The sequence below is a fragment of the Gasterosteus aculeatus genome, chromosome 17 (genome assembly GCF_964276395.1).
Source record: "Gasterosteus aculeatus chromosome 17, fGasAcu3.hap1.1, whole genome shotgun sequence".
NCBI lineage: Eukaryota > Metazoa > Chordata > Actinopteri > Perciformes > Gasterosteidae > Gasterosteus > Gasterosteus aculeatus.
This window is the reverse complement of record NC_135705.1, coordinates 796,453-816,560: the sequence shown is the minus strand read 5'-3', so window position 1 is coordinate 816,560 and position 20,108 is coordinate 796,453. Positions and strand designations below refer to the sequence as shown.

Here is a 20,108-nt window from a genome sequence, read left to right as displayed (position 1 = left end):
AACGACACACGTCAGTTAACCCTTTCTGTTCTAGCCTTGTCCGTCCTGCGATGGACCGTGACCTCAGTGACCTCACAGTGACCTCAGACACCGTTAGCTTCATGTGTCTTCATACTAGCAACATGGACCACTTCTGCCCCCGTCCACCCCCCTATCGAGGCGGAGATCCACAGAGATCTGATGGTGGGGTTTTGGTATTGGCTCTAGTCTGTTCCATGGCGTCCCGTGTCGGCTTCATGTCCCACATCAGCAGTGTGTGTCGTTTGGTTCTTATTGACCGACTCATTTAGTGACGTAACGCCGGGACGCTTTGACCGTTTCTTTACCCAGAAGACTTTAGATTTAGCAGCTACTCGTCCTCCAGCGTCTTTCTACTCTTTGTCCTTCTGGAGCATCAACTGCTGATCTGAGGACAGTTTTATTTGCTGGAGTCTGAGTTGTGTGTGTGTGTGTGTGTGTTGGAAAGTCACCTATTGAGAGTGTAACCCGGTGTACAAACACACACACAGAGGTAGTGTGTGTATAGCAGCCGCTCCGCACACGCACACATACACGCACACGCACACGGGCTTCAGGTTTCACTCTACGAGACAAATAGACGAGCGGCAGCAGGACGGAGGATCAGTGTTGTGCGTTGCTTCGTGTCGTTGTTGACATTTGGTGTTACGAGTCGTCAGGTAAGGTTGGGTGGAGTTAGATGGAGTCAGGTGGGGTCGGGTTGGGTGGAGTCAGGTGGGGTCGGGTTGGGTGGAGTCAGGTGGGGTTGGGTTGATGATGTCATGAGCTCAGTGTTGTTGCTTCCTGATGTATTCATTTATTTATTAATCTCTCTGTAAATAATTGAATTATTCAAATCCGTAAAATAAACAAATTGTTATTTTTCTCCTCCTTTCATGTTCAAGACGAGCCGGTCGGCTCTGCAGCTCTCACTGTGTTTACAGGGGGGGGGGGGGGTCATCCAGGCGGGGGGGGCAGCCAGCTATCGCACCCTGCAGCCTTGTGTTTGATATGTGTGTGGCCCCCGTCTCCCCCCTGCCTCCCCCCCGTCTCCCTCCTTCCTCCCCCTCAGTCTCCCTCCTGCCTCCCCCCCCCGTCTCCCCCCAGGCAGAGGAACCTCACGCTCCAGTAACGATTCACTGCTCGTCTGTCAGAAAGAGTTCAAACGTAAACTTAGCATCAATGCTACGCTAACACGGTGGCAAATCCCTTTCGTTAGCATGGAGCTAGCTGCAATGCTAACAGGCTGAAGGGTCTCACCTGCTAGACACCTGCTCATCTCGTCACTGGGACCACCATGTCCTGAGATGTCCTCAGACACTGCAGGGCTGTCAGATAGAAGGAAGAGGGAAACGCACACACACACACACACACACACACACACACGTAAGTGACCCTGTCACAGTATCTCAAGTCAGAGCTGGTGGTCCCAGTGGGTCTCTCTGTGTTATCTGCTTGATGCAGATCCTCCCTTTGGAGAACATAGATACACGTAACTCTAGAAGCCCCCCAGCGCTGGGGGGTCCGGATACGCCGCCCCACCTTCAGCCGCTCCGGTGTCGGGTCAGCGTCTCCCTGTCCTTGTTTTTCTGGTCTGTGGACATCTGGAGCTCGGAGGCCTCCACGCCTTCATCCAGATGAGCAAACAGATGTGTTGTTAAAACGTCCACATTTAGGAGGCGGGACACGACCTGTCCGTCAAACCAGAGACCAGCTCAGGACCTTGTTGTTTATTTTCTCCTCATCCACATCCGTCCTGCTCCAAATCCTCTGTTCTGATTGGACGTCTGTGCGCCTCGCGTTAAACTGAGGCTCCGCCCACGTTCATTGTTATTCCCCCCCACCTGTGTGTGTGTGTGTGTGTGTGTGTGTGTGTGTGTGTGTGTGTGGGCCCATCTGTTCCCAGCGTGTTGCGTTTGAGGAGCGGCCGGAACTTTTTCCAGTGGGTGTCGTCGGATTCCTGATTGTTTTTCTCCGGATGTGTTATCGCCGGATTATTAATGATATTATTATTATTATTATTATTATTATTATTAGGGAGCATCTGTATTTCTGGGACATGTTCTTCTCCTTTCCTCTCTCCTCGTCTCCTTCCCTCAGTGTGCGTGTGCGTGTGTGCGTGTGCGGCGTCAGTGTCACCCTTCAGTCTGGGAACTTCCCCCCGGTGGAATGTGACCATTTTAAGACGCCCCCACCCGCCCCACCCTGCTCCACCCGCCGGCAGCCAATAATAGAGGCGTCAGCTGCGACTTTGGAGGGGGGGTTGAAAGGTGACCGCGGGGTGGAATCCTTCTCTTTAACCGGCGTGTCCGTGTCCTTGTTGGTTGCCGTGGTGATTTCTGGTTCCATTCCACTCGGCTCTTGTTTGCCTCTGACAGCGGGAGGATGCACCCCCCACCCCTCCCATGGGGGGGGGGGGGCTCCATTCATCCCACGATAAGCAGTGAAGTAACTCCAGCGTCTCCCCGTGTTCACACCTGGTTCATCTTCTGTTACAAGCAGGAATGTGTTTGTTCCTCCGTTCGGTCTCGATGTCTCTGGGCGCCGTTTGCTGTGTTGTGTAAAGCTTTTCTTCTTTTAAATGTACAGATATTAAATGTACAGATTTTAAATGTACAGATTTTATCCCTCCAGTATATCTGATATGCCCCCCCCCCCCCCACAGACATCGTTATCTGACAAGATCTCCGTCCAATGAGAAGAGAGCATTTTGTGAGCCGACACAAAAGATGTCGAGTTTCAATAAAAGAGAAAAGACTGACGAGAGGAGGAGATGTCTCTTCTAAAAGAAGGGGGGGGACACGGAAGGGACATAGTTTGTCCCCAGCCTTGGTCCACTTTACCAGGCAATTTTTAACGCAAATTCAGTTGAAAACTTCAAAGTTGTATTGTGGCGCTCCTTTAGGATTGAACGAGGGGACGAGGGGGGTGACGGGGGGACGAGGGGACGGGGGGACGGGGGGGGCTGAGATTGAAAGCAGGGTTGTGGTTGCAGCAACAAAGAGCTGTTTTTAGCCGGTCAGAAGCTACCTGGGAAGCTTTGTGTTGTTGTTGCCACGGTGATTTCCCTTTCTGCTCCGGGGCAAACTGGAGTCACGCCGTGGGGGGGTCACTTGTGTTGTGACACACACACACACACACATACACACAGGAGGGGATCCTCGGCTTCATGAAAGAGCCGAATGAATAACAGACCCACACACACACACACACACACACACACACACATTTATTAGCTTCCAAAGAAGCTTTTTACTGAGCTTCTGCATTGTTAGCTGATCCAAAGTCCCACCGTATATCAGCCCCCCTCTTTCTCCTCCATCTATCTATTGTACCCCCCCCCCCCCCCCCCCCCCCCCCCCCCTTTGGGTTCCTCTCGTGCTGAATCACCCCGCGATGAGCAGCTTTAGAAAGGATGAGCCCCCCCCCATCGACCTTTGAGTGGCACGTCTCCGTTTAAGCGTCTAAACTTGACTGATTCCGTGTGAAGCGCTTTTAGCTCTCGCTCTGTTTTTAATGTTTAGTGGTGAGCTGGACTCCCCCCTCCTCCCCCTCTCCTCCCCCCTCTAACCCTCCTTCTGTCTTTGTGTGTCTCCAAACAGATCTGTTAAGGCACTCGACACAATGGGGCTCCTGAACCTCTGAGGGGTTCAGCACAAAAGGCCGAAGGGGAAGAGGAACTAAAGCCGAGGGAGGAGGAAGAGGAGGAGGAGGAAGAGGAGGAGGAGGGAGAGTCTTACCCGGCGCCAGCCCAAAATAACAGGAGAGCGCTTTAGAAGGAGGGATTTGCTCTATCTGGTGGGGTCGCATGCCCCCCGCCCCCCTCCAGTCCCTCCCACTTGGACATCCTCTTTTTTACTCCAGTGGTTTTTCCTCCTCGTGACCCACGAGAAGGAGCAGAATGCGCAGCGGAGCGAGCGCGGGACGCGCCGGGCCGAGCGGCGCCCTTAGCGAGAGCCCCCCCCGGACTGCAGCGCTGCTGCTGGGCCTGCTGCTGGCCGCGGCGGTCCGCGCCGACGTGGAGGTCGACGCGGCGGTGGGAGGAGGCTACCTGGAGGCCTCCATGCACTCGTCGCTCCTCGGGGACTTGCCGGAGGCACGGCGAGGCGTCCGGGCGCTGGAGGACGTTGCCGCGGCGACGCAGCCGAACCCGTCCGCGCCCGCCGCCGCCGCCTTCCCAGACTCCTCGGCAGCCGTTGGCCGGATCTTCCAGATGACGGTGCCGAACAAGCTGGAGGACATTTACCTTGGTGACATCGTCAAGGTGAGTCCACCCTGGTCTCTTTGGCCATGTGACCTAATCCGGCTTCCTGATTGGTCTGAATATCAACTGGTTGCACATCTAGACAGTTGTTACGTCATAGATCTGTACCACATACGTATGAATGGCACATCGTCTCGGGGGGGAACTGGTAGTGACAGCGCCTCGTTAGTGGGAGAGGGGCGAGTGTTTTGGGGGGGTCGGGGTCGGGGAGCATCATCAGGAACGTGAGGCGGCTCATCTCCCCCCTCCATCTATCCATCCTCCTCCTCCACCCGGCTTTAAACTCCATTTGCTCGCCCCCAGATGTGATCCCCCCCCACCCCCCCCCCCCCCCACCCCCCCCCCCTTCAGGGTAAACCTTTAATATTGTACACTTCCTGTCCTTCATCTTCCATCACCTCCACCGCTATCTCTCCACCCTGCTGGCCTTCTCTTCCTCCCTATCGTCGCTCCATCACGTCCCAGCCTTTCATAGCCTGTCACTGAACTTCCTCTCTGTGCCTCCCCCCTGCCTCCCCCCTGCCTCCCCCCTGCTCCTTTCTTCCAGCCCTGTCAAACCAGATCGTATCACTCAAGCTCCGCCAGTGACGAGCAGCATGAACATATACGCACTAATGAAAGCTTCACTGGAGGCACAGAGAAGGAGGAGGATAGAAACGAGGTCTGAACTATTGATCCGTGATCGGTACCGATCCCTCAAACGGCTGATTAAGGACACGTTAACCATCAGAGTGTAAATAAAGCTTCACTGACCTCGTTAGAAAAGGCTTTTATAGTTTCTCATCATGTGACATTGTGAACAAACAGGTTCACCTCAGTTACCCTATGAGGCGTTCAGGCTCTGCTCAGTGAAAATGGGAACATTTTATAAACTGTATATATGTTTATATAAATATATATATTTTATAAACATACAATAGATGAATTATGATTTATTTAACTTAACATCATCCTTGATTTCTGGGTTTTTATGGTTCCTGACTTCAGAGAGTTGACTTGATCAATAATCCTTGTGTTCCGATACGATCATCCCTGATTGCCAATTGATATTAGTGGCAAAGAAATGTGTTGAGGATCTCCTGACGCTGCATCGCCCCCTTTTTTCTTCTTCTATGGTGACCGGATCTTTGTCGTTGAGTTTTGGCTCCTCGGTGCCGGTTTATCTCCTCTTCCTCCTCCTCCTCCTCCTCCTCCTGTGTCTTTATTTTTATCATCCTGCTCGTCTTCTCTCTCCTTCATCACCTCTTCCTTCGTCCCTGCAGGCTGAGGCTGTTCCTCCAAACCTCATTCTATCGGTCACACTGTAAGCCCGTGGTGCCCCCCCCCCCCATGAGAGCCAAAGCGAGTTGACCGTGTGGTCGTAGTGGGAGGGAAGCACTGAATAGACAGGTGGTTTGAGAGCCCCGGGGGGCGGAAGCCTTTATGTGGTGGAAACCACCAAGCGTCCCGTCCTGAAGCTGCAGGGCGGGTTAAACGCTGATTGACAGGTCACCAACAGCTCATAAAGCAGGGGGAGGAGTTATACATGACTGATATTTAGTATTGTTTCATCTCAATTACTTCAGAAAATGTACTTTCTTTCATCTCCCTTTTTGCCTCTGTAATCCTCTTGAAAGACTCAACGCCTCCTCCTCCCCCCTCTCCCTCCCCCCCTCTCTCCCTCCTCCCTCCCCCCTCCTTCGCTCTGTGACCGTCCGCTCGATGTCCACAACCTCAGACCGCTTGTTTACTTCCTCCGTTCCCCCTCGCGTTCCTGCTCTCTCCTCCATCACGAAGTTCTCCCCCCCACCGTTTGCATCTGCCGTCCTTCCCCTTTTCTTTGGGTGAGAGTCCGACCCCCCCATCACGTTCTGGAAGGTCAGTGCTCAAGGTTGTGGAGCGAAAGGCCAAATCAATTCCTTGTGCTTTGCGTCGCGCTCATACTAATGGCCTTTTCTTATGAAAATGTCCCCGCAGTTTGAGGGGTCTCGAGCTCCTTGACAGCACCCCCCCCCCCCCCTCGATGAATAGCGTGAAACTACCGATTAGCCATTCACACGGCGCAGAGACGCGGATTCTCTGTTGGGGAGGGGCTGGAGGGGTCGATGCTGCATGTTCATTTAAAACTTCATTTGACAATATTTATCTTCTTTCATTGATCCTTCCCTAAAAACCTTAAAAAGCTGCTTGTGGTTAAAAGACAATTAGTTATTTTCTGGGGACCAATTCACGTTTATGGCCGTTAACGTTTATTGCACCCTCAAGCCCATCAACCTCGTGTTAAAGCTGCATTCTCTGACCAGCAGGGGGGCGACTCCTCTGCTCCCATAGACGTCTATGAGGAAATGACTCTACTTCTCTGTAGTGACCAGCAGGGGGCGACTCCTCTGCTCCCATAGACGTCTATGAGGAAATGACTCTACTTCTCTGTAGTGACCAGCAGGGGGCGACTCCTCTGCTCCCATAGACGTCTATGAGGAAATGACTCTACTTCTCTGTGGTGACCAGCAGGGGGCGACTCCTCTGCTCCCATAGACGTCTATGAGGAAATGACTCTACTTCTCTGTGGTGACCAGCAGGGGGCGACTCCTCTGCTCCCATAGACGTCTATGAGGAAATGACTCTACTTCTCTGTAGTGACCAGCAGGGGGCGACTCCTCTGCTCCCATAGACGTCTATGAGGAAATGACTCTACTTCTCTATAGTGACCAGCAGGGGGCGACTCCTCTGCTCCCATAGACGTCTATGAGGAAATGACTCTACTTCTCTGTAGTGACCAGCAGGGGGCGACTCCTCTGCTCCCATAGACGTCTATGAGGAAATGACTCTACTTCTCTGTAGTGACCAGCAGGGGGCGACTCCTCTGCTCCCATAGACGTCTATGAGGAAATGACTCTACTTCTCTGTAGTGACCAGCAGGGGGCGACTCCTCTGCTCCCATAGACGTCTATGAGGAAATGACTACTCTGTAGTGACCAGCAGGGGGCGACTCCTCTGCTCCCATAGACGTCTATGAGGAAATGACTCTACTTCTCTGTAGTGACCAGCAGGGGGCGACTCCTCTGCTCCCATAGACGTCTATGAGGAAATGACTCTACTTCTCTGTAGTGACCAGCAGGGGGCGACTCCTCTGCTCCCATAGACGTCTATGAGGAAATGACTCTACTTCTCTGTAGTGACCAGCAGGGGGCGACTCCTCTGCTCCCATAGACGTCTATGAGGAAATGACTCTACTTCTCTGTAGTGACCAGCAGGGGGCGACTCCTCTGCTCCCATAGACGTCTATGAGGAAATGACTCTACTTCTCTGTAGTGACCAGCAGGGGGCGACTCCTCTGCTCCCATAGACGTCTATGAGGAAATGACTCTACTTCTCTCTGGATTTATTCCCTCAGTAAACATGAGTTTATGTCTCAGTCTCTAGTTTCAAGTCTTCTTCAACACAACATGATGTTCATTTAGTGAATGATGCTCAAGTTAGAGTCAAACAGACCATACAGCAGGGGGTCGCTTTAGGGCGGGGCTACATGCTGATTGACAGGCCTCTATCAGACCTTAAAGCAGGGGATGTCTCTACGTCCTCCTCTTACATGACATCACCTCTACGGCCTCTCAAGAATAAAAGAAGTGGCTTATTAATATTAATAACCCCCCAAAAGAAACCTCTGATGTCACCACTGATAGAAAAGGTCCCAATGATATTTATCTACGAGATTTAATTAAAATTTGCAAAAGCCTGAACCAACATGAGGGCACAAGCGCCTCTTTTCCTGTTAATGGGTAATTTATAACTACAGTGACTGGCTGGTCGACCTCCTCTGAGTTGTTTAAGTGAATGATTCATTTTTACCTTTAGCCTTGTAACTAACCAGCTAACCTTGTAACTAGAAGCTGTGCTACAAACTCTCTACACCAGGAGTCTTCAACGTTTCCAGGCCAAAGCCCCCAAACTGAGATGCAGCAGGGACCCCCTGTTCAAGACATTTAAATTTGTGGGGGAAAAATTGGTTGAAAAAAAAAAATCAAGTTTTATCAAGCACCAATTCCGCGACCCCCCCTGCAGAACCTCTACGGACCCCTGTTGAAGACCTCTGCTCCACACAGCTGATAAGTCCTGTCCTGAGGGACCTTTTGCGACGGAGGAATCTGTATTCAGGTGCTGCTGGGGGGGGGGGGGGGGGGGGGACTCTCCATAGCCTAATTACCACAATTCACCAGCTTAATATGCGGATTGGCTGATGGGTTTACTGGCAGGGCGATCCCACCCCCCTTACCCATATTCCTTTACGAGGACCACTTGTAGACCAGCTCCTTGGTCTTCACTTTCAGGACCTGGTTTCAGGGATCCTGCAGGATTAAAGTGGGGGAGGGTTCATTCCTGCGTTTACTGTCCCCACAAACCGGCGTGAGCGTCAAAGCTTTAGCTCATGAAGGCGTGTGCACATTTGTGGGAAAATGTTGCTCTGCGTGTGCGTGCGTGCGTGCGTGCGTGTGTGTGTGTGTGCGTGTGTGTGCGCGTGTGTGCGTGTGTCAACACGCTCCCTCTTGATGAATGGAGACAGTAGCTTGCTGTAGTAAAGCCCCCCGGGGAGGGGGGGGGGGGGGCTCTGGTGGGAGAACTAACTTTCTCTTCCCCCCCGTCCCCCCGTCTCCCCGTCTCTCAGTCCCTCCGTCCTCCCGTCCCTCCGTCCCGTTTACTGTCCTCGTTGCGTTTTCGTCCACGTTGCAGAACGTCTCTGGTTTCAGAGACGTCACAGTTTGCAACCTCAGCGTTTTCTTTTCACGTCGGCCACACGAGCAGCGATTACTGTCCCGCTTCTCGTCTCCTCGTCAACTCCGTCCCGCGGCCCCCCACACGCCCCCCCCCGGCGTCATTGTGTTATTTAAACTCGTCTTAAAATAAACGCAGCGCTGTTCGTCATCGGCCTCCTCTCAGAGCGACTCCCCCCAGAAGCCCCCGTCAGCAGGCAGCAGTGGAAAACGGGTATTAAAGAGGAGGAGGAACATATGAGTCACCCGAGCCGCTCGCTTTCCTGGCAGCGCCGCACGCCGCCGCGTTGCTATGTGATTAAACACGCAGCAGGCAGGGGGGGTTCATGCACCTCAATCCAGTCATAGTGTGCGTCGGTCGGGCTTCTGGGGTCGCGTGTTTGACGTGTCCGTGGGGGGGGGGGGTCGCTGCTGGTCGGGTGTTTTGACGTGTCCGTGGGGGGGGGGGGGGGTCGCTGCTGGTCGGGTGTTTTGACGTGTCCGTGGGGGGGGGGGGGGTCGCTGCTGGTCGGGTGTTTTGACGTGTCCGTGGGGGGGGGGGGGGGTCGCTGCTGGTCGGGTGTTTTGACGTGTCCGTGGGGGGGGGGGGGGTCGCTGCTGGTCGGGTGTTTTGACGTGTCCGTGGGGGGGGGGGGGGTCGCTGCTGGTCGCGTGTTTGACGTGTCCGTGGGGGGGGGGGGGTCGCTGCTGGTCGCGTGTTTGACGTGTCCGTGGGGGGGGGGGGGGCGCTGCTGGTTGCATTGATGCCTCCATGTCAGCGTCGTATTTCAGGGTCATTTGCATTCGACCTTTCAGAACAAACAGTCACAGCCGCTGTTTGTCCCCCCGTCCCAAGCAAAAACAAATGACCTTTTCCAAGTACAGTGAAAGTAAAGACTGCAGCGTCTTTGTGGGGGTTGGTTGTAGCCCACGGAGAGGGGGGGGGGGGGGTCCGAGGCCTGGAGAGCTGAGCCATATTTGGTGCCTGAAGGCCAGAGTGGCTGATTATATTTAGAAGCTGATCGCAGGTCGGACTGTTAAGGCCGCCCCGCCCCCCCCCCCAGCGCGAGGACGAGGTCCGCACTGTGAGGAAACGTCCAACGGATCCTGAATATTAAGCGTTGTGTGAAACATCTGCCTTTTTAATTCGGGGCCATTAGGATCTGCTCCCAGTCCTCAGACCTGCAGTGGGGATGATGGTTCCTTAAACATCTCACGCCGACACGCCTCCAATGAACATCAGCAGACGGATTTATTGTCCTCCCATCAGTCACAATCATCGGCCGTTTGCTTCGCAGGAGGAGGAACCTCTTTGGGTGGTCTCGGTTTTGTAGCGTGTTCCAAACTAAGGTTCTTCAAACGAAGGAGGAGGCGGAGCCACGGAGAGCGCCCGTCAGCGGAGTTCACGGCGCCGATCGTCATGGCGGCTTCACGGCTCACATGTCAGTGAGTTCAGAGATGAGGCTGAAAGATTCTTCTCTCATACAAAACGTCACATCGATGCAGCATATTTCACCTCTTCTGACCCAAGATCCTCCTCCTCCTCCTCCTCCTCCTCCTCCTCCTCCTCCTCCTCCTCCTCCTCCTCCTCCTCCTCCTCCTCCTCCTCCTCCTCCTCCTCCTCCTCCTCCTCCTCCTCCTCCTCCTCCTCCTCCTCCTCCTCCTAAGCGTCGTCCTTGTGCTTTCAGGACCTAATTTATTCATTTACAGAGCAGTTATGCCCGATGTGATGAGATTAGCGCCTGGCAGCTCACTCGTCCTCCATCACCTCGCTGTGATTTGATTTGCAATGTCGTGTCAAGAGGCAGTTGGTTTGAAGTTCGCAGGCAGAAGAACTTTGACCGAATTAAAGCGAACGTCGCTGGAGGAGACGTCATGTGACTACTTTTGGTTTCCCGTCGTTCTTCACTAATAACGTGGCATTCGGGGTCTTACGTGTTGTTCCGGTGCACTTCCATGTTGGGTGGAGTGAGTGGTAACACACACACACACACAGACAGACACACACACACACACACACACAGACACACACCCACCCTTGTGCGTCTGTCTGTGGCCTCGTGTCACTTTGTGTCACTTTGTCTGTGTGCGTTTATGCGTGCGCCGCGCTGCCTGTGCTGGTTAGAGCATTAAAGAGGCGTCTGGGGACGCTGCCGTTACATAATTCATCAACCAGGATAATTTATTAGCTGCAGAATTAAGTTGTCGGGCCGCGGTGCCTTTTTCTTCTTCTTCCTCTGGGTTTCTGTGCGTGGACGCGTCGTCCCTCCCCCGTGATCCATTTCCCTCCATCAGCCTCCTGCCGCGGGGACGTCCCCCGTCCTATAATTGGCCACGTTATTTTAATTTGAGTTGGGTTTAAATTACAATTCAGAGCACTGCTTTTGAATGTGTGTGTGTGTGTGTGATTGTGTGTACGAGTCGAGCTTCGTCCACACACACACACACACACACACACACACACACACACACACACACACACACACACACACACACACACAATGTCACCGCAGTAAATCCTGTGGTTTGTGACACAGCCGACCCTTTATTTCAGCACAACTTGCATCAACGCAGCATTTTACAATAAAAGAAGAAATATGGACATTTGCGTGTCGATCCGACTGAATTAGTCCGACTTGTGATTGGTTTGACGTGTTGTAAGTCAACCGATGGTCCTGCAGGTGTTCTGACCCCTTCTGTGTTTTGCTGCTGTGTCAGGTCACGGAGACGGGGACGGACTCGCTCCCCGCCTGGCTGCACTGGGACGCCAGCAGCCGAGTCCTGCGGGGTCTCCCTCTGGAGGAGGACAAAGGCGTCCATTACATCTCGGTGACCATCTCAAACCACAGCGAGTCCTCCTCCTCTTCAGAGGTGTTCTCCATCGAGGTGCACCCTGAAGATCATCTGGACGCAGACGCAGCCCAGGTGGCATCCAACCAGGTGTCCACAGAAGACGACGTCCAGCCGTTCGCGTGTAGCAACGAGGCGCCGATCACGCTGCTGACCGTGATCCTGGACGCCGATCTGACCAAGATGAGCTCGAAGCAGAGGGTGGAGCTCCTGGATGACATGAGGATCTTCTCCGGCGTGGGGCTCCAGCACATGAAGATACTTCCTGTGGTGAACAACCGGCTGTTCGACATGTCTGCCTTCATGGCGGGGCCGGGGAATGCCAAAAAGGTGAGTGCAAGCGTGAATCCCGTTTCTGAACGCCTGGTTCTGTGGGTCAGTGAATGATACTTAAAATACATATTCCGTGTTCGTAGCTGCATGATTAAACTAACACGTGTCCCCGTGTCCCCAGGTGGTGGAGAACGGTGCCCTGTTGTCCTGGAAGCTCGGCTGCTCACTGGACCAGAGCACCGTCCCAAATATCAGCAGCGTCCAGGGTCCTGCAAAGGAAGGGACGATGTCCGCCAAGCTGGGCTACCCGGTGGTGGGATGGCACATCGCAAACAAAAAACCCCACATCCCGAAGCGGGTGAGGCGCCAGTTAAACAACACCCCGACCCCTGTGCTCACGGCAGTCCCTCCAACAACCATCGTGGAGCCTCCAGTGAGGATTATCCCAACCCTCTCCTCTCCTTCTATCGCCGCACCAACCGAAAGCTCTGCTCCCCCTGTGAGGGGCCCCGTCCCCCTACCAGGCAAGCCTACAATCAGAATGCGTGACCCCGTTAACCACACCCCAACTTTGGCACCGCCTCTGCCAACGAGGGTTGTGGAGACCACCAGCACCATTGCTATCCAGCCGACCATGACCAGGCCTCCGTATGTGGAGCCCACTGCCACAGTAACGGCACCACCTAAAAGACCTACTAAGAAACCCAAGAGACCCAAAACCACACCTGTGACCAGGGAGCCAAAGACCTCCACGGCCAAGCCGGCCAGGCGCACCACACCATCACCTGCCGTCAACATTGACCCTTCCAACGAGAAGCCTGTCCTGCGAAACCCAATTGACCAGGTCAATGCATTGGTCGGCACCTACTTTGAGGTCAAGATCCCCTCTGACACCTTCTTCGACAAAGAGGATGGGACCACTGACAAGCTGCGTCTAACTTTGAGACAGAACCACAATGAAGTGGTCGGAGAGGCCTCCTGGATTCAGTTCAACACCACCAGCCAGCTTCTCTTCGGCCTGCCTGATGTCCAACACGTGGGGAAACACGAATACTTCATGCAGGCCACTGACAAAGGTGGCCTGAATGCTATTGACGCCTTTGAGGTTCGTGTGAACCGCTGGCCCATCAATGACAAGAGCCCAGTGATCTTCAAGGCCCGATTCGAAGGTGATCCACATTCAATAACAAATGACATCCACAAGAAGATCCTACTAGTAAAGAAGCTGGCCTACGCACTCGGAGACCGCAACACCAGTGCAGTCAGTCTTCGAAATATAAGCAAAGGGTCCATTGTGGTGGAGTGGACAAACACCAGCCTACCGCAGCATCCATGTCCGAAAGAACAGCTCGCGGTCATGAGCAGGACGCTAGCCAGTGCTGACGGAAGGCCCTCGCAGACCTTCAGGCACTCTCTGGAGCCTGAATTCAGACCGCTGGACGTCACGGCCAAAGGCAGGGCCAGCTGCAGAACGTATTCCTTCATCCCACCGGGAGACATCGATATCCCAGAACCCGCAGCGGTCACGCCGGCTCTGGGAACGGGCCGGCAGAGCACAGACGACGTCTATCTCCACACGGTCATTCCCGCTGTGGTGGTGGCTGCCATCTTGTTGATAGCGGGCATCATTGCGATGATCTGCTACAGGAAGAAGCGAAAGGGCAAGTTGACCATCGAGGACCAGGCCACCTTCATCAAAAAGGGGGTTCCCATCATCTTTGCGGATGAACTTGACGACTCTAAGCCGCCTCCGTCTTCCAGTATGCCCTTGATTTTACAGGAAGAGAAGCCCCCACTTCCACCCCCCGAGTACCCCAACATGGCTACGCCAGAGACCACCCCCCTCAACCAGGAGCTGCTGGGGGAGTACACTGCCCTGCAGGACGAGGACCCCAATGCTCCCCCCTACCAGCCACCGCCTCCCTTTACCACTCCCATGGAGGGCAAAGGCTCCCGTCCCAAGAACATGACTCCCTACAGATCTCCACCTCCCTACGTGCCCCCCTAAGACTTATTCCACCCTCCCCTCTCAGGGTGGAGGACGCCTGAGGAACTAACAGTCTCCATTCTGGTGTTTGTCTGACATTAACAGGGAGAGATGACAAGAGGTGCTAAAGTATTAAACAGCTACAGGGGACTTTGGTTTGGGAGGGGGGGCCGTGATGCGCTGGATGTTTTTGTTTTTTACAGTTGACTCGTGGGGCGGTTTGTGGATGCAGCTGGGACGGACTACTGATTTAGAGGTAGCCCAGCTACTCAGTGGCCTAAGACAAACAATCCCTCGTCACGATGGTCACAAGCGACGATCGGGGGACGAGACCTTCCGTCCCGGCATCTCCTCTTCTTTGTTTTTACGCTTTACTCGTTTTCGGTTTTCCATCAATCCCGAGGTTACTACTCTTTTTTTCCTCCTCTGGACTGAACGTTTGTCTAACAGCTCTTCTTTCGTGTGGAGTCGGTGAGCTGCCACAGACCACAGCAAGCGACAACTCAAGTTCTTTAATTAGGGGAGTGAGATTCTCTGAAAACGAAGGATCTCAAAACGAGGATGCAGACGACAAGAGAATGGGAGTGTGTGTGTGTGAGAGAATGAGTGGTTGTGTTTATTCAGATCCAATACAGTTTGCCTTTTAACACGGTCTGTTTTATCCTTATTCACAATGTCTAGTAAAGATGAGAATCAAAAGCCTAAAAAGAAGATTTAGAGATGGATGATAAGTCATTTGTTTCTTTCATTGGTTTTAAAAATACATTTTTTGTTATATTTTCTTGGTGATGGAGGAAAGCGACTGCCTTGCTGAAATAACCTGAAGGAGCTCTTTATTCCTGTTTCCCATCACAATTACAGTTCTTTTAGATGAAAATCTCACCTGCATCTCAATAAAACCGTGTGCTTTTAGATTGAGGCCAAAGGTGCGGTTTTATGCAGATGATGTGGACCTTCACTCGGTCAGCAGGACTACGAGGGTAAAAGTGGAACGCCATGTCGGCCCCTTCGCGCCCGGACAGGAAAAGGACACCTGCAGGTTGTTTCTGACCAGGGAGGATTATTTTTGTACGTTTGTTGAGGCAGCGCTTCTCCTCAGTCGGAACCGGAGCTTCGAGCGCCGTGGAGGCTGTAGAGATTCTCACATTTAGAGGTCGCAGGAGACATTCAAAGGGGAGAACTTTGAATTTCCAGCAATTAGCTCACAGAAAATCTCCTTCTAATTTTTTACCAGGTTTTTGATACAGCCTCAAGTTGTTTTTGATTATTAAAAGAAAACATGATTAATGATTAGTCTTCTGTGATTTGTAAAATCTTAGCCTAGAACTATAATTCAATTATGTACACTTTCTTTTTCTTTTTTCATGGGTCACATTTTCAAGTGTTATTATTTTGTTGTGTGTTTGAATATCAAAATGTATTACCCACTTTACAAAGACGGACATATTTTATGTTATCCCAGATTTTATTTCTATGTCCTTTTACGTTTGCTAATGAGTTTCAACTGAAAGTGACCCTTTGCAATAATGATGTAAGACGCCGGCCGCTCGCTGGCTGGTTGATGCAGCAGTTGTCATCATATTGTTGGTTTTTTGCAGGATGCCAAGGCTTTTTTGCTTATCAAGTGTGCATTGTCATAATAAAACCAACTGGTACGATAAAAAAGATCAACCTCCTTCATTTGTGTATCTGGGTTTCACCTTCTTGCTGGTTGTTTCCATTTTCCAAACCTGACTGATGTTCATGGATGAGCTTTTTGATCATGTCACTTTTCTTATTGTCCCGCTTAGCGTTGAATGGACGAATCAATATGTCATCTAGATCTCTGGCGCTGCTGCCTGGCAACCTTCAGCGGCCTGTGAGCTCGCTGTGCCGTCCCTTCTGTCCTAATTTGTTCTGCTATTGAGTGACTGGTGGGCCTGTGCAGTTTGAAGGCTCTGCTGTGAAACAGCCCTTCGGTCTCTGCACACATCGCCGGCCATCCTTTGCATTGATTGCTCCAAGTATCGATTCCATGTAAACAATTGGGCCGGCATCTGTTGCACGTCCGGAGTCGTTCGTGCCGGGGTTTAATTTGGGGGGAGGGCAGGCGGCGAGGACGAGTGCGTCACCAAGACGCCGCTAGACGCTGAAACGGATAAACGGATAAATGCCAAATATGAATGGCGGTCTGATTGAGACGAGATGTCCTTCAGAGGCAGAGGGGGCTCAATCAAGACCGTCATGATAATATGTCAAATGACAGTAAATATACGTATTTCAGCCCGTAGACCACGAGTCACCGTAGGACGGCACGAGCACGTTCTCATCTCAAATGTGCTGGAAAATGTGATTGGAGGATTCTGGAAGATTATAAATGTGCTGAGGTTGCATTTCCCCCCCCGGGCCTTAATCAGCCGCCTTCAAAGCACCAGACGAGCTCAATCCATCACAGGGAGGTTTGCTGAGAGTGATTTGTGGAGCCTCTTTGTCTGCGTCCCGTCGCAGCAGGATGAAACGGTCCGACCCCGACGGCGAGTCCTTCCGCGTCTACGCCGAGCGACGGCGGCCGCTCGTCCCGGTTTATGTAAGGTCCTCGTGAATGGAGAGGCCTGGTTGGTACTTCATGGAGCCTCTAAGAATAGCCGAACTGTACTTGATAAATAGGAGTACTTCCCAGAATAGAACAGTGCCCCAGAGTGGCATCAGTTGTCAGCAGTGAAGAGCCGGGTTCCTATTCTCTGAATTCTGATTGATTGAGCTGGATGTTTATACTGAGGAGATTCAGTTATAGTACATTTCCACATGAAGAGATGATGTATAAGTGCTAGAAAGAGACTCACAAGTCAAAAGAAATAAGAACTTAAACCGTGTCCAACTTATTTTATGGAAATGTAGAAAAATGAGCACAATAACTTTGTCTTTGTCATTTTCTAAATGAGAGCATGTGAGTAATCAGGTGAGGAACGTTGACCCGGTTTAGGGGCGAAGCGGCTCTCCACCTTCTGAGGGTCCAACCGGCGAAGTACGTGGGCTTCTTCTATTAACCGATCATGGACACGGTCTCAGATGGTTCCTCTTCCGTCCCGTCGTCCTCTGGCTAAAACAACCAGACTCATCTTCACCAAATATTGGTCTCACTACGGTCTCTAAGTTCAACTTTCAAAGCGACTCGATTCTCCTGTCAAACCCTCATTTCATATTGCGGGTTTGGGGCGACCGCCTCCTCCCCCACGTCTTAGAGACCCTCGTCTGTGTGAAGACTTAAGCCGTCCCAAAAGCGTCCTCGCTTCATGGTCTGTTTGACTAATGACTCTGCTCTATACTTTACTAAATGAACATCATGCTGTACTGAAGGAGACTTGAGACGAAGGTGGAGAACCATTAGCTGTGTCCCTCATTCCCCGGCCTTGAATGTGTCTTTTGGTGCTTGTCCGTCCACTGATCCGGCGTGTCCACCTGGTCGCGGGACGTGTGGACAGACACTTGTCTGATTCCCAGCGGTTTTAATGGAGGCCACTGTGCGTGAAGCTCCAGTCCAATCACTCATCCTGTCACCGTGAGTGTTGTTGACCTCGTGTCCTCCAACAGAGGTGTGTGAGTGTCCCTCTTCTCCTTTAGTCCCGCCCCCCTCCCCCGCACGGCGGGTTCACCTGTCGAGGTCACTCTGACGCGCTCACACCTCCGGGTCCTCGATCCATCTGAGCCGCACGTCTAAAGGACTCCTCACAGACGGGACGTCCAGGCGGGGAACTGAAGCGTTGACCTACTTGAGCGGACAAATGACCTGAAGGCGTTTGTTCGTGACCGCAGTGCCTCTTGTTCGCTTCCGTTCATCAATTCCGCGCGTCGAGGACGTCTGATGAGCAGCATTACAACGTTACAATGAGCTGCAGGCCCAGAACTCTATAAAAACACATTTAAACACATTTCACTTTGATTTAATGGAGCCAAAGCAGAAGGTCGCCGGTATGAATGGAAGCTACCATCGACGCTGTAGAAGAAGAACCACCTCACGAAGGCTCCGCTTCGGTAAAGCAAGTGTTAATAATAATAATAATAATAATAATCGACATGCGCGGCCCTCCAGCCATGTGGTCTTATCTCACGTGTCTGGACCAGTTGGATAAATCCCAGTGAGCGAGATTAACAACATTCACACTGCGGGAAACAAACATCACAGCTCTGGTTTATTACTTCTCACACGCACACACACACACACACGCACACGCCCGGTTAGCATTCTGTCTCAGCGTGTGAAGCGCTGCTCATTTGTGTGTTGATAGCGTGTAATCTCCCAGGTGCCTGGTGGAATCTGTGAGCACCGTCCTCCTGACATTTGCAGAATGCCAAGCGACGCCGCGCTCCGCTGTCCAAGGTGGAAGCGTGTTGTGCCGGTGTGTGTGTGTGTGTGTGTGTGTTGTCATGCCTCAGTGTATTTATGCGACTGATTCGGTTGCGTGGGCCGTTCCAGCGACGTCACAGTACCACAGAGCTCAAAGTCAGAGCCACTACCTTCGTCACTCACACTGCAAATCACTCAGATTATAACGTCATTCACCATTTTCACTGAATAGAGCTCGAAGTGAGAGAAAGAAAAGTGAGTTATTCTCCCACACTGAGGGAGCAGCTGCTGCCACACAGGCGCCGGCCTGCAGGAAGACGTCGGGTGTCTCGCTCAGGGGCACTTTAACACGTGGAGCAGCTGGGGTTCAAACCTTCAACCCTGCGGTCACCAGGGCACCTTCTCTTTCTGTGGCCGAGACAAGGGGCCCCGCGCGCTGCAGTTAGCACGCTAGCTGGCTAACCGGCCAGCTTCAATGCGTCCTCCGTACGATACGGTTTCCTCCTCTCGTCCCACGAGGTGTCCGAGGGATTAAGCCCATGTTTGTCATGTTTGTGTCTGACAGGATTTTAGTTTTATAAACTTTCAACAATGCTCGAGTAGTTATATTTCATAACCACAGCTAAAAGTCTCATTTCTACCACAATAACTGGATGTATGTCCTTCTGCTTTATTCTTGTAATGGTTTCCGTCCCGTTTGGGGCGAAAGGGACCAAAGAGGCTTTGAGATAAAACAAACTGGAATGGAACAAGCTCCAAAAGGTGCCGCTGCTCCTTGTTAAAACGAGCTCACAGGACTCCAATGATTCAGGTGCCAGCTGCGCGTAACATCTGTTTTAACGGCGGGTCAACGATCGATTTGAAACCACAGACGCCGGTTCTGCCCGAGCAGAGAGGCTTTCGTACACTGAGCGATAATATATGCGAGATATCTCCCCGTGTCAGGGACAGAAGCGCTGCTCTGACTTTGACGGAGGTCACTTCGCCCTGTGGCGTCACGCCACTGAGTGTTATCAGTTTAACACGGACCCCCTGAGACGTGTCCTGTTTGCAATATTTACTCAATGACCAAACTCCAGCGGATTCCCACCTTTTCATCGCTCCCCCCGAAGCTCCGACTGGGGGAACGCCTGGCATCCTGCCAATGTCGCCACATGTTGCTACATGATGCTACATGTTATATCGCCACATGCAGATACATGCTGCTACATGATGCTACATGTTATGTCGCCACATGCAGATACATGATGCTACATGTTATGTCGCCACATGCAGATACATGATGCTACATGTTATGTCGCCACATGCAGATACATGTTGCTACATGATGCTACATGTTATGTCGCCACATGCAGATACATGTTGCTACATGATGCTACATGTTATGTCGCCACATGCAGATACATGTTGCTACATGATGCTACATGTTATATCGCCACATGCAGATACATGATGCTACATGTTATGTCGCCAAATGCAGATACATGATGCTACATGTTGCTACATGATGCTACATGTTATGTTGCTACATGCCGTTACATGTTGCTACATGATGCTACATGTTATGTTGCTACATGCCGTTACATGTTGCTACATGATGCTACATGTTATGTTGCTACATGCCGTTACATGTTGCTACATGATGCTACATGTTATGTTGCTACATGCCGTTACATGTTGCTACAT

At 52.1% G+C, this 20,108-nt stretch overlaps 1 protein-coding gene across 1 annotated transcript in view; it reads left to right on the top strand.

The window, feature by feature from the left end:
- The window catches only part of dag1 (dystroglycan 1), an 18,853-nt gene extending 3,090 nt beyond the window's left edge, over positions 1-15,763 (top strand). Inside the window, exons 2-4 of the mRNA XM_040203738.2 lie at positions 3,600-4,261; positions 11,707-12,168; positions 12,293-15,763. Of these exons, the coding sequence (XP_040059672.2) occupies positions 3,899-4,261; positions 11,707-12,168; positions 12,293-14,119 (2,652 nt within the window). The 5' untranslated portion in view covers positions 3,600-3,898 and the 3' untranslated portion in view covers positions 14,120-15,763. The remainder of the gene's footprint in view (positions 1-3,599; positions 4,262-11,706; positions 12,169-12,292) is intronic.
- Positions 15,764-20,108: the final 4,345 nt, after the last annotated feature.